Here is a 14,923-nt window from a genome sequence, read left to right on the forward strand (position 1 = left end):
TAGTATAGTAGACCCGACTGCGGAGCTCTCCTGATGCCGAAACTAAGATGCTGTAGAGAAGGGGAAGCCCTGGTCACCTTGTAACAAGTTTCTTACCCTTTTGGTTTGTTTGGAGTTTTTGTTTGTTTTGATTGTTTCCTTTTCCTGTCTCTCTGCTTTTGTATGGGAGCTTGCCCTCAGCTCTTCTGGGGCTCTTCCCCGTACAGGCTTAAAGACAAGGAACTGAAAGCAGCCCCCAAGGCCGCTGGTAAGGAAGTAGAGGGAGGGGCTGGAGAGCTGTGATGGTAGATGTGGGTGGGCTTTATTGTGAGGGCACCCTGCAGGGATCTGATTCACTGAGAGCCCCTGTGCAAGTGTCTGCAGATGTCTCCCCTTGAGCTGCTCTGACCCCCACAGCAGGGTATGACTTCTCTGCCTTGTAGGTACCATCAGGGAGTGCAGCCAGCCATCCTATAGACAGTTTGGCTGTGAATCTCCCACATGGGGCTCTGAGGGGAGAACTCTCTGATCCCCCTAAGTTGGCAGCAGGTATAGAGGTGACTTCCCTGGCTGAGCAGCAAGGGCCGCCAGATTCTCAAGAGCCCAGTTATCTGCTTCTAATTTTCTTTCATTCTCCGTTGTGCAAAAGCACGGTGCCCTCCCCAAGGGCACCACACACCGAGGTCCTATGCTCTAGCACCCATGAATGTAACCAGACATGCAAACAGGGTCTCTGAAGATGTTAACAAGATAATATAGGATTGGCGCGGGCCCAACATCCAATGGTTGGTGTTTGATGTTTTAAAATTTATCCTCTGTTTATTTACTTTATGTGTATATGTATGTGCACCACGTGTGTGCAGGAGCCTAGGGAGGTCAAAAGAGGGTGTCGGGTTCCCTGGACCTGGAGTTATGGGTGATTGTGAGCAGCTGTGTGCTTCTTTGTAGAAGCAGCACGTCATCTTAACCACTGCAACTTTTCTACCGCTCCCCTGATTGATTTTTAACATTGATTTACTGTGTGCGATGATGACAGCGTGTGTGTGTGTGTGTGTGTGTGTGTGTGTGTGTGTGTGTGAGTGATGACCGGGGGGGGGGGGTGTGAAGAGGTCAGCATTTCGTGGGAAGCGGTCCTCTCCTTCCATCATGTGGGCATCCAGGCTCGAACCTTTAGGTCCACAGACTGAACAGAAGTGTCTTTTCTCCCTGAGCCATCCCACTAATCTTCCTCTGTGGTGTTTTCATAGCAAGGCCAGGCAAAGCCCTCTGTCTCTGGAAAGAGTGTAGTGTGCGCAAGCCACACAGGGCCAAGATAGCAAGCAACTACCAGCAGTCGGGAGAAAGGCCTAGAAAGTTCTTCCCTCACAGCCTCAGCCTGCTGTGTCCTCGACTCCACCCCCTGCAGATGTGGATGGATAAGGGCTTGTACAAGGCACAGCTTCCTGTCTCAGTACATCACTGAGGGAAGTCAGGGCAGGAGCTGAGAGCAGAGATGCTGCTTGCTGGTTTACTCGTTGGCTCTTACACAATTAGATTTCTTCATTTAGTTTCTTTTCCTTTCTCTTTTTCTTTCTTCCTGTCTATTTGTTTTGGAGACGGGGTCTGAGATGCTTGCTACCCCCTTGGTGACACCTTTGGTGGCTGATGTCTGGAGGTGGAGAGGACCTGTCTCTGGAATCTCAAGAGTAATTCAGAAAAAGGACATAATTACCCTACAGCGAGTTGGCACCGTCCAAGCAACACATCTGGGGACTCAGTAGGTAGTGTGGACAGCAGAAAGACAGGGATGCAGCTTTGAGCCCCGGAGGGGCTGAGCCTACGCCCAAACACCAGTGGCTAGAACTGACTAGGAACTGGGGGGGTCACGAAGCCCGCAGACTTCACTGGAGTTAGTGGCCAGAGCCTGTGCAAGCGTCCTCAGATCCATGCCTGGCATCCCTCTCTCTCCTCTCTATTCTTGAGGATTGCTTGTTTGTTTTACCTCTGAGTCTGTGTGAATGCCATTCCACGCACGTTTGCCTTTGTAAGACAAGTAAGAAACTTGCCCCAAGTCTCTTCTTTCGTTCACTAGACTGCTAAATGGGGGAGAAAGCACATCCAGGAACCGATCCCTCCCCATCTCCCTCTCATTTTCCAAAACATCCCACGGAAGTGCTCTCTCTTCCCACATGCAGCCTTTGCAGGCTTTTAGAGGACAAGTTTTTGCTCTGACCAGTCACCCTGCTCATTAGTTTCTTCTTTTAAAAAAAATCCTACATGAGTCATGAACCATGGGGCCACCAAGTCGTTTTTTACAGACTTTTCCAGTATCTAGAGAGGCTGCCTTTTATAACCTCTTTTCTAGTTTATTAGTTCCTAACTTGCAGCCTCCACAATTTGAAGCATAGTACAGTATATTTTATTATTTAAAAAAAATTATTTTATGTGTACGGGTGTGCTGGCTAGCTTTATGTCACCGTCATACAGGCTGGAGTCGTTTGGGAAGAGGGAACTCAGTTGAAAAATATGTCCCCACCTCTGGGCAAGACTGTGGTGCATTTTTCTGGTTGATGGTGATGTGGAAGGGTCCAGATTACTCTGGGTGTTGCTATCCCTGGGCTGGTGGTCCTGGATCTTATGAGAAAGCAGGGTAAGCAAGGCACAAGGACCAAGCCAGTAAGCAGCGTTCCCCCGTGACCTCCACATCAATTCCTGCCTCCAGGTTCCTGCCCCCCTTGAATTCCTGTCCTGACTTCCCTCAGCGATGGTCTGGGAATGTGGAACTATAAACTGAAATACAACTCCCCAAGTTGCTTTTGTCCCTAATTTGTACAATGGGTGTGTTGCTGGTGTGTGTGTGTGTGTGTATGTGTGTGTGTGTGTGTGTGTGTGTGACCTTGTGAGTGCCTGGTTCCCTTGAAGGTCAGAAGAGGGTGTTGACTCCCTTGGAACTGGAGTTACAGGTGGTTGTGAGCCACCACGTGGGTGCTGGGAATTGAACCCAGGTCTTCTGAGAGAGCAGACAGTGCTCTTAACTGCTGACCCATTTTTCCATTAATGGAAAAATGAAAGTCCCTTCTCACTTTCCTTAGAGAGCACATTAATAGCTGTGCTAGTAAAACAGTAAGTTCCAAGATGATCATTACAGCCGAAGTTAAAATAAATACATAAATGAAATAAGATTCCAAGTCTGTTGTCTGGTGTGGAACCTCTGTCACTGTTTTTCGAGACAAGGTCTCATACAGCCTCCACTGACCTTCAACTCACTGTAAGGCAGAGGCTGTCCTTAAACTCTGGTCCTCCCGCCCCCATCTCCCTACTGCGGGACTGCAGGATTCTAGTTGTGCATGGCCAGGGCTGGTTTACAAGGAGCTGGGGATCCAATTCCAGGGTAACCCCTTTGCAGTGTCAGTGAGGGAATCCATCCCCCAACTCAAAAGCCAGTTTGGAGAGGAGATGAAAATCTGATTTCCTTGAAAAACTGTCGATTTTGAACGAACAGATTTATCATGTCTCTGTGCATCATTGCCGTTCTTAGGTATGCTGAGGTTTGAGTTGAGAACAAAAATCAGGGGCAAAAACTTAGTTTGCTCCTGTGAACAGCAGCTCAGAATGAGACAGGGGGGTTCTGTTTATCCCTAAGGCTGCCTCAGCAGAGACTCCAAACTTTGATAGTGTCTTTTTTTCCCCTTCTTTTTTCTCACTTTTTTTTTTTTATCCAAAGATGTTGAGCAGCAGGCTAATGGCTCCCCAGCAGGGTGTAAAGACAGCAGAAAGCTCTGGAATCAGATGTCACTGTATTCCTCCAAGACATCCTGCTAGGCCAGAGCTAACTAACCAGGGCTTTCCACTTCTCCTGGGGAACACGCTTTGATGCTCCCCCGCCTGCTCTGGGCCTCCTGTATGCTTCCTGATTAAAATGCTGTCACAGATAAATCATGACTTCTGCCTGTTTGGACCGCTTTCTCTTCCCCACCCTCTCTTTGTCTTCTTTCCAAAAGTTTGGAACCCTAAGATTTAAAAGATAAACATATGCTGTGTCTCCTTATGTAACCGTGAGGAATCTGGGGTTGGTCCCCACTGTGCCCTCCCACCTGGCCTGCAGTCACAAGGGGTTGCTCTTCATTTCAGATAGAAATAGTTGTGTAATTAATCAACACCCCAACACTATATGTTTTCATGTATTTTCTGTCAGCCGCTTTGGCCCTATTATTTCCTATTATTTATTACTTGAGTAGCTGTCTCACGAATAGATTTTAGTGTGAGAACTCCTCCCTGTTTTCCTTCCACACAGTTACGGGTTGCCTGGGGATTAACACCGTCCGGTAGACAAGAGTTTGGATTTTTTTTTTCAACAAATGGGCATCAGAATGCTCTGGTGTGGGTTCCCACTGAGGCCTCTTCGGGCACCTGTGTGAGCAATGACACTTGTTCCCCTTTGCTCGGAGGGAATCCAAAGTCAACAACCAGAGGCACCAGCAGGAAGTGCTCCGTCAACTAGGATGTTTAACACGAAGAATCCTTTGAAAGTCACAGAGTAAAACCGAATTACCCAATAAAGTCCATGGAGCAAAGTAGCAGCTCTTCAACCGTACTTACATCTCCTGCCCCGCTGCATGGCCGCCCTCCTCCTCCAACTCCCTGCCGCCCTAGCCTTATACAGAGCAGCCTCTAGCCTCTCCAGCCTCCATCACTCCGTGCTCCTCCCAAAGGACCCTCTCATCCTTCCCAACACAATTCCTTTGCTTGGACTCTACACGACTCTCTTGCCATCCACGCCTGCTGTCTTAGAGCCTGTGATTTTGTCATTAGAGGGGATGTCTATTTTGTGTCTTGTGATTACTAATCTTTGCCCCTTTGCCATGTTCCCAGTCATCTCAGCAAGACTACGCAGGATTCTTCTATTCTGTGTTTCAGACTGTGTCCCTCTAGCCCTTGCACCGTGGGAACCTCTGCCAGCTGTATACCACCTTATTTGTTGTCTACCCTTCAGAATCCCATTTTTGCATGTCTATGTTCAAAACCCCAGTGCCCTTTCTGCAGCAGCCCTACTCGTCCCAAACACTTTGCCTAAGGGACCAGAGTCATTTCAGTGACTTTTATGGCTATCTCCTTAAGACTGTTGTCTTCCCAATAGCTGCAGTTCCTGCCCAGTGACGGATTCCATTTCATTTTGGGGGCAGCATCAGTTAGTGTGAGATTGTCCACTGCACGACGTGTAAGATAGAACTCGACAGAGATGCTGTGAGGGGCTCTTTCGGTGCTGGCTGCACTTGCGGTTTGATGGCTCAGTTGGTTTAAAAGCCTTACAAAGAATTCATAGCAGAAATTGCGCAATAAAAGCAATAGCGGTGATAAGAAACCAAGAGAGAGCAAGCTTTTCATTGCCCGCTCATGAGAGACAACAGCGGTGAACACTGAGCATCAGCCTTATGAGCAACTTTCTCCACCTGCTCCTTCAGGGTGACGCGGCTTTTCACAGTGAGAGAAAAGTCAGAAGGAGAGCCAGGCCGCTGGGAAGCCTCCACACAAGAGCAAAGGCCGAGGTGGAGAAGGACTCAAATTAAATGTGCAGATGCATCACTGGGCCTGTGTGTTCCATTTCCTGAAACAACAGGTGCGTCTAACCTCAGAGATGAGTAAGGAAAGAAAATCAGGATACTGCGTGATGCGCGGTGGAAATACTGTTCTCTAAATCGTTAGCACTATCTTTTCTGTTTAACTTCAAGTAGCTTCCTTCTTATCCCAAAGATTCCAAAATATCTAGGAGCAAATACAGGATAAGCCCAAAGAGCTGGGGACCAGAAATGAAACAACAGACTCGGGGTGGGAGCCACGTGCAGGCCCTTAGCAGCACATGAAGTTAATTGAGCTTTACTCCCTTCCAGAAAGAGAAATTTATCAATTAAAAGAGTAAAGTATCCATCCCATTAAAACCTGTGCATGGGGCACCGAGTAACACTAAACCATAATTCCATGTGGGCAACCAAGGGAAACTCAGCAAAGCAAAAGGTACCTGACCAGCACCCATGGACTCTATGTGGGAGCCTGCATATTCCGTGCCAAGGGTGGGGGAGCAGACAGGAAGAAAAGAGTGTTAGGATCCTCTTTATAATAAACTACATCATTCTCAATGTTTCTTGTCCAATCTTTCATTATTAGATGGGGGAATATTATAGTCATTTGTAACCATAACAATTGATTTTAGATTATCTTAAAACTGTATCTGATTGATTTTATGATGTTGGGCATTTAATGGTTCATATGAAATAACAAGTGAATTTACTTTTATCATTTGTGGTTATTAGAATTACATTTCGGTCCTGAAGACACTATTTTAATTTGTTTGTTTTCAGGGGACTGTGACAGGTCTCTGTAGCTCGTAACAGTACTGACAACGAAGTGGTGGGTAAGCCTGGGACTTAATGGTTGTGACATCCTTAAAAAGCCATCCTGGGTCCTAAATGGAGTAGCAGGGAATGAGACACTAAAGAGGCTTAGCTTTCCCTGCGTGCATCTCACTTGGAAGTTAGGAACGTGGCTCAGACGGATTGAGCTAGGTCGGGGGTAAAGAACTCGTCGGGGGGTGTATAGTTGAAAGCAAATGCCATAGAATTAAAAACCAATGTACATGAAACTGTTAGTGCAAATGGATGCGGGCCCTGAGCAGAGCTCCGAAAGCGGAATGTGAACCCTTCGAAGCTGACACATGTCTCCTTGCCCCAGGCAGGCTCTGCACCAGGCAGAAGCAAGAGCTCATTAGTGGCACTGCTCAGGATTCACGGCTTGGCACGGTTACGTTTGCTTAAAGATGAAGGCAGATTTTAAAGATGGAAGATGCTTCCCATACAAAACCCAGTGGTCCAGACCCTGGGGTCAGAGCAGAAAGGTCTGTTTGATGAGATCCTGTGTCTCACATGCTACTAATAAAAATTAAAAGCAAAATAAATTTATATTTGAGAAATTCAGGGTTAATCAAGGCTAAGCATGCTTCTCTCGCACTAGATTTCTCTAAGCCTTCAATATTTTAGTGTGTATGGGAGTTTCCTTAGTTACTAGGCCTCTGAGCTGTGTGTTCTGGAGAGATGGTGTTGACTATGGCTGCATCCTTGAGTTTCAAGGCAGCACCATTTGGTGAATGCAGAGATGAAATATTATAATCCCTGGTTTACAGACAAGGAAGGTGAGGCCGTGGAGATTACATTTCAGAAAGCGATGGAGACCTGAGGTCCCCATCTTCGAAGCACCAGCTCTTGGTTCGTACCCTGCAAGTGTCTCCCACTTCAAACGTTTCTGAGAACCTTACCCATGTTCTCTGTCGCCTCGGGCAGGACACACAGACACTCACAAGCCGGCAGTACCTGATACAAAGGCATGCAGATGCTGTCAATCCACTCCAGCTGCAAGCGAGGCAGTTCGTCTTTCCGGTTCCGGTCAAAAATAGCCTAGAGGAGAAAAGCAGAAGCCTGGCCTTTATCCACTGTCGCTTTGTCAAATGGCGCGTCAGATGTCACCAGCTGAGTACACAGCCACAAATCACCAGTCTTATACACAGCCTCTCTCCCTTTCTCTATGATGAGAAATAAAGTATTTTCACAGATCTCCTAAGATGAGATTTGCAAGTGAATTTGTTTGAACTTTATGGCGTTCAGCTCCTCGGGGGCCAAAAGCTGTCTGCAGGTACAGGTAATGGTTACTAAATCAAGTCAGCAGGTCACTGGGAACTGGGTGAAGTCAAGGGGAAGGAGGTACATCTTTTTGCCACAAAAATAATGCAGGTTTTTACTTCCGCGGTGAGAAGATGCCCGAGATTGGAAAAGAGCCTTAGCAGCAGGGTTTCTTCTCTTTTTTCCCTCTTATGAAACATAAATTATTTTATGAGATTTTAAGGTTGGGCGCTGGTGCGGCAACCACGTGATTTCTCGTAAGGTTCTGCTATATTAGCAGAGTACTGAGAACTTGCTCTGGACGGATGGTGGGGGCAGGCATGCATCCTTTCTTCAGCCCAGCCTTTAAATTTTATGACATTATTACGCTTGATATAATTTTTGCGTATTTCTAAAAGCTAGAGTGATTTATTTCTATCGGGAAGACTTTGGTCAACAGGAATTAGAGGGTTAAAATGAATTCCTTTAATAAACAGTTAACTCAACTCCAGGGAGAATGTCCTTCCTTTTGTTCTTATAAAGTAAGGGGCCTATGACGTTACCTTCTGCCCGCTGACCAGGAAGAGGGCACTGCCTCGTTAGAATTTGTCTTGCCTTATTGAAAGGCGAGGTAAAATGTGGCACCCACATCATTCTGGTGTCTATGGCAGTCATAAGGGCAAGTTCAAGCCTCATCCTTAGTCCTGAGATGTTGGGAAGGTTGCATCCTTCAGACTGATGATCCACAGAGGGAGTGTAGAGACAACGCTAGGTACCAAATCTGAGGAAACCATCTCTACCTACAATAGGCAGAAAGCCACTGAATTCCACAGACCCTGCTCATCTTTTCCAAGAGATGCCGGGAATTCAGGGAATGTACTGGAGAAAATGAGAGTTCTTCTGAAATACATAAAGCTTGCTTAAGAAATGTCCCTTTAAAAATGTCTGTGTGTCTATACGTCTTGTGTCTTTATAACAAAACACCCGAGACTGGGAGCAACTTGACAAAGAAAAAGGTTTGTTTGGCTCACAGTTCTGGAGGCTGGAGGGCCTGCGTCTGTTGGCGGCCTTCTTACTGAAAGACCTGAGAGTCTCAGGACACCATAAAGCACGAGACAAAGAGCACACATTTGTGTCTTCCGGTGCCTCTCCCCTTCCTATAATCTACTCTAATTTGATCATGGGGCTCCCCGGGGACTCATGAACTTCTCTGGTCCCTATAACCTCCAAAGACCACGCCTCTCCCCACCAGAGTGGGATAGAGCTTCCAAGCTCTCAACACTCACACTGGGGACTGAGCTGCAGCACAGGAAACCTCAGGATGTGGGACCACGCCTCAACCACAGCAGTCTATTCTCTCTATAGTTCTTTTTCTACTTGAGCTATTTATTTAGTTCATTTAAATGGAGTCATACGGCCGTGGCCTTTCAGGACTGGCTTCTTTCACGTAGCGTGATACTCAAGGTGTATCGAGGCAGCAAGTGCCCAGCATTTCACGTACTCATTTTTGCCGCATTGTATGTCAAGGCAGAGACCTATGACCTTTTGTTTATTAATTCATCAGTTGACGGGCATTTGCGTTGTTCACACTTTTTGGGTGCTAGGAGTAAAGCTGGTGTGAACAGCTGTGCACAAGTTTTTGTATGGGTGTGGTTTCTTTTTATTTCCTTTGGGGATAAACCTAGAAGTGAATGGGTTATATGGCAACTCCAGGCCAAGTTTATTATATTCGACCTTGTTTTTCACATTGAGGATGACGATGGCATAGCAGGCAGGTGGAGGCCAGAGGACAGCTGTCGGGAGTAGGTTCTCTCCTTTTACCGTGGGATCTGGGATTCCACTCGACAGCCAGTGCTATGCTTGCTGAACCTTCTCGCCAGCCCTCTAGGTCTAACTTTTTGAGGATTCCAGACTTGATATCCAAAGTAGCTGCACTAGTTTGCATTCCTTCCTGCATCTCACTGTCTGGGCTTCTCTGGAAACTTACAGGGCTGGTATCATCTGTCTTTTTAGTAGTAGCCTGTAGTAATACGAGCGGCGGCGGGGCTGCGTCCCCAGCACCCCGGCTGCCTGGCTAGCTCAGTCGGTAGAGCATGAGACTCTTAATCTCAGGGTCGTGGGTTCGAGCCCCACGTTGGGCGCCAAAATGAAGGCGTAAGTCACAAACAATGCCACACCAGTTTGGAATTATGATTAATAGGGTGGTATTTATTTAAAGGGGAAAAATCTTACAGATCACTGTCCCAGGCAACAGCCCTCTATGCAACCAGGAAGGGAGTCTAGTCGCCCAGCGGAGCAGGAAGTGAAGAGAGAGAGGAGAGGGAAGTGGCCGCTTTTTTAAAGGGAGAGAGACCACGCCCCAATGGGCTGGTATCTCAGCAGCTATAGGCTGGAGGAGTGGGAGGACCTCCCGCAACAGTAGCCTGTGTGTGAGGTGGCGCCTCACGGTGACCGCAATCTGCATTTGTCTCTTTATTGTCTATGTGCTTGTTCATGGGTATGCTCAGAAGTGATATGCTTGGGTAGATACCCCTTCCCAATCTTCAGCTGCATTGTCTCATTGTTATAAGAGTTATTCTAATGTTCTAACTATGAGGCCCATGTCAGATGCACAGTTTGCAAATAATTCCTCTTATTCTGTAGGTTGTCTCTTTGTTTTCCTTATAGCATCCTTTGGCGCAGACATATTTTAAGCTTTGATAACGTCCTATTTAATTTGAAAACAAAGAAAAGAAAACGGTTTGAAATGATTTGTTTTGGGGAGTTTGAAAGCTTGGAACTGAAAAATAAGAGCTAGCTTGCTCCATGAGGCTGGACAGCTTGACTTTAACGCTAGGCTGTTATTTCTGCTCTAAAGTGGGCATGAGTGACATGCCCGCGCTGGCTCTGAGATGTCCCTTGCACCTGTTTCTTTGTCCCGCTGTGGGTGCCGGGAAATGCTTGTTCAGCAGTCTCTGTCAGAAACCTGGGATCACGGTGGCTAGCATTCTTGTTTAGTTAAAGTCCTAAGCTTTCGGGACTTCTCCAAACCCCTTCTCAGCCTTTCCCATTTCAAGCCGTGGTTTGGAGCTACCTTGATGGTGAAAGGAACGGCTTACCGAGGGAGTGAGCTTGAGTTCCGACCTCTCCCGATCTCCTTGTTCAAAGAACTCGCTGGTTACAAGTTCAGCCACCTGAAACACAGAAGCATTTTAAGATGTTTGTAGTGTAGGACACCATGAGACTCGGAAGTGATTTCTGGCTTACGTGCAGAGAAATGTTCTTATTTTGAAGAGCATGGCCTTCGGGCTGTCCGAATCTGTACTGAAAGCACTAATTTACGGTAGGCCCCAATTGTTATTCTTCTTAACAGACTGGACCACTTCCGCTCCACTGTACCCATAATGCAATGCTCCATCCCTAATCGCAGGCACCTGCAACCCCGCCCCCTACATTCACCCGTGACTTGGATGATCCAGAGACACATTTTAAAGGCATCTGAGGTTCTCGGGATCATTGTAGAAAGAGAGCTGATAGAACAGACAAATGCCAATTGGGCATTTCTGAGGACACTAGGTGTGCAGCTAGCGAGTCTCTGAATGAACTCACTAGAATTGTAGTATATTGGAAGACTTGGTGTGTGGGGGAGTGCTAGCCTAGATCCCCAAACTGCTTTTTCTCCATTTTAATGCTCTTACAGAAGAGAAGAATCTTATGCCTTATAAAAGCGAGATGGTTTAATTTGGTCAGGTACATAGAGTCAAGATAATTTTCCTAAATCAGATCTGGTGTCCTGGGTCTATAATCATGGCTACTCGGGATTCGGAGGCAGTGTCTGCCTGGTTATAGTGAACTCAAAAATACCCTATGAAATTTAGTAAGACTAGGTCTCAAACAGGGAAAAGAGGCCTGGGGATAGAGTGCACACTTGATGTACATATGGTCCAAGCATTATGAAAAATGGTTATTTATATGTACCTGAAGAGATGGATAATAAAATTTAAAGACAACGTCAAACTTAAATGTGTACCTATATAACCACAGTTAAAACAAGAGAAGCAATATTTAAAAACGCAAATATCCAGTGAGGTCAGATTTCTAATGTTTCTGGTAAGAAGCATGGGTCATAGTCAAGAACTCAGCGACTTGGAAGTAATAAGGAGTGATTCAGAAAGCCATCCGTGTCCCCCTGGTTGTGGGTTCTCCCCTCTCTAGCCTCAGCCCCTACCTTTGATTTCCACTCTCTGAACTCTTTTCCCCCTCTGACCTGGCTTCTAAAGGAGAAGCAGTCTCCTTTAGTGTCATTAACCAGGCTCCAGGACCCCCCCCCCCCTGCTCGGTTGCCTCTGAAGTATCTTTTTTGTTAAGATTTATTTATTATTGTGTATACAGTGTTCTACCAGAATAGGGCACCGTATCTCATTATAGATGGTTATAAGCCACCATGTGGTTACTGGGAATTGAACTCAGGTCCTCTGGAAGGGAAGAACAGCCAGTGCTCTTAACCTCTGAACTATCTTCCCACAGTGAAACTGTGTGTCTTTTGCATTAGCATAAATGCATACAAGGTGCTCCGAGCAGGAATCCTGTGTACTCCCTGGAAAACAAAGGCACTATCCGGAACTCTTGATCTTCCTCTCCTAGAGCAACCTTGCCCAGTCCCCTCTGCTCCCCTCAGAGTTTGACTTAAACCCCTGGCTTATTTGTACTTTAAAACCCCATCAAGATCATCAAGTGGCTCCTGATTGGATGTTTCATTAAAGAAGGATGTGGAAGGGGGGGAATGGGAGGGGCCACTGAAGAAACCCATGTACTTCAAGTCATGTTCCTGAAGAAAGATGAGTGGAAAAAAAAACCACAGCTACGATGCATTCTGAGAAGGATTATTAAAAATAAAATGAATGTCTAGGAAGGGGGATTGTCACAATTTTAAGGCCAATCTGAACTACAATATCAGATTCTATCTCAAAATACGTTTTTAAGGGCTTAGTGATTAAGAGAGACTGCTCTTTCAGAGGACAGAAGTTCGAATCCCAGTACCCACATGGTTGCTAACCAGTGTCCGTAACTCCAGTTCAAGGGATTCAAAGCCCTTTTCTGGTCTCTGGGTGCCATGAACTCACATGATACACAGATACACAGGTGGGAGAAACACCCACACATATAACATAAAATTAAATATTTTTATTTTTTGGTTTTTCGAGACAGGATTTCTCTGCAGCTTTGGAGCTTGTCCTGGAACTAGCTCTTATAAACCAGGCTGGCCTCGAACTCACAGAGATCCACCTGCCTTTGCCTCCCGAGTGCTGGGATTAAAGGCGTGTGCCACCACTGCCTGGCTCATAAAATTAATCTTAATTAAAACAAAACTATACATGTACATATTAATGTAGATATATGCACAAGTGTGCATGTTTACATTTTAATTTTAAGAGTGTGCGTGTGTGTATTCGTTGGCGCGTGTGAGTGCGAGGATGTATGGGCACATGGGAAAGTCCATGCAGAAGCCAGAAGCAGGTGTCCAGTGTTTTCGTTGTTTTCCAATTGATCGAGGCAAAGCCTCTTGCGGGCCCCACCCTTGCCACTTCTGGCTGGTCTAGCTAGCCAGCTTGCTCTGGGGATGCCCTGGCCCCGCCTCCATGTGGTGCCGGGATCACAGGTGGCCAGCACTTCTGCCCCATTTTACATGGTGTCATGATTCTGTGCATGAGAGATCTTGGCAGGCGAGAGCCACGTCGTGGGGGCGGGGACCTTAAGACATAGATCAGCTTGGAGGCCAGGCAGCAGACAGACAGACGGACAGACAGGAGGCCTTACAGAAGACAGTCTCTCATGCAACTTTGTGCAGTTATCACTGAAAGAGAGTGAGCACGATCCCTAAAGAACGTATCATTTTGCGAGAAGTGATTGGCAAACAAAATGCTGACAGCGTACAATAATAGCTGCTGACTATTCCCCGGGCACTCTAGAGGAGAGCTCAGAAAGGATGAGCAGGTTTATAATGAGGGATGAGTGGGGACAGAAAAATCCAGTCTCGTGGAAACAACAATGAAGCTGCTGCTTGATTCCAAACTAGAATTATTAAAATTAAGGTATGCTTTAAATGGAAATATTAATTAAGACTCAGCTGTGAAATAAGAATCTCATTAATGGTGTGGCCAGCGTAGTTATGGATAAAATATCTGAATGAATTGGGTGACTTTCAGCAAATTCTTTTTAAAAATAAATTTAAATGACTTCTAAAAATGTGTGTGTGTGTGTGTGTGTGTGTGTGTGTGTGTGTGCGTGTTTACCACACTGCCTGTGGAGGTGGGGGGGACAGCTTGCAGGAGCTGCTTTTCTCTTTGCACCTATCTTATGGGTCTGGGGACTAGAACTCAGATCATCAGTCCTGTCATCAAGCGTCTTTACTTGATGAGCCATCTGGACCAGCTTTTTTTTTTTTTAATCAGAAAAATATAGCTCAGAAAATAAATCAACTACATAGTTCTCTCACGAAAGCTGTGAGACCTCGGGTCCTCAGATGAGGACACAAGAGAGAAACAGGTGACATTCGTCTGTTCCTGAGTGCCAGGAAGCAAAAAGAATCTAAGATGTTCACATAGAGGAAACCACGGTGTTTTTGTTTTAGTTGAATGCTGAAGAGCTTCGTGCTGAAGAAACCGTAAGTCTGTGACTCTACGAAGCCAGTGTGCCACCTTCTTCAGGTGAGAAGTAGGCCGAGAAAGGTACCCAGCCTTCAAATAATGTCATAGGAGATCACGGGAAAGGACTCATTTTCCTACTGGAGCTAAAAAGCCATGGAAAGAAAGCCTGAGCGGTTGAAGCATCCCACAGGGAGCCAGGCCCACTGCTGGTGGAGACTTCATGGTGAATGCCTGGAATGCTCGGGATCTCCACGGACCATTGGTCTCGAATGTCCTTTATCTCCTCCCTTGCAGACTGGGAGGGCTGTGGTGGTATTCTGTGTGTGGAGGTGGCTGTCTGATGCTGTATTCGAGGCATGTTTAGGTCCTTAAGTTACACCCAGACCTGTAGTAGAGATTCTAGACTGGGAGCCTGATGCCCTGACTGATAGGCCACCCCACTTACCTTCCCCGGGGAAAGAATGAGTATGCTTTGTCTAGAAGGACTCCGAGTGACATTTCTGGTGATTTTTAAGGGCAGACTGTACTATTTACATTCTCACAAATGATTTCTGACTTTCTTCTGGCTGGGCATAGACATGGATTGTAGCTTCTGGCAGAGTACTCTCACGTGAAAAGTCTGGACCGGTGGATTACCGAAGGCATTTCATTTCTACTGTCAGCTCCTCGGTCGGCTCCATCAGCTCAGTCCAG

At 46.4% G+C, this 14,923-nt stretch overlaps 1 protein-coding gene across 1 annotated transcript in view; it reads right to left on the reverse strand.

Annotated features, from left to right (window-relative positions):
• Pde11a (phosphodiesterase 11A) overlaps nucleotides 1–14,923 on the reverse strand; it is a 278,269-nt gene that overhangs the window by 18,260 nt on the left and 245,086 nt on the right. Inside the window, exons 18-19 of the mRNA XM_041639781.1 lie at nucleotides 10,703–10,777; nucleotides 7,320–7,403 (exon numbers count right to left, since the gene is read on the reverse strand). Coding sequence (XP_041495715.1) covers nucleotides 7,320–7,403; nucleotides 10,703–10,777 — 159 coding nt within the window. The remainder of the gene's footprint in view (nucleotides 1–7,319; nucleotides 7,404–10,702; nucleotides 10,778–14,923) is intronic.

The sequence above is a fragment of the Microtus oregoni genome, unplaced genomic scaffold (genome assembly GCF_018167655.1).
Source record: "Microtus oregoni isolate MIOR12 unplaced genomic scaffold, Mior012 000060F_ref0000265, whole genome shotgun sequence".
NCBI classification, from domain to species: domain Eukaryota; kingdom Metazoa; phylum Chordata; class Mammalia; order Rodentia; family Cricetidae; genus Microtus; species Microtus oregoni.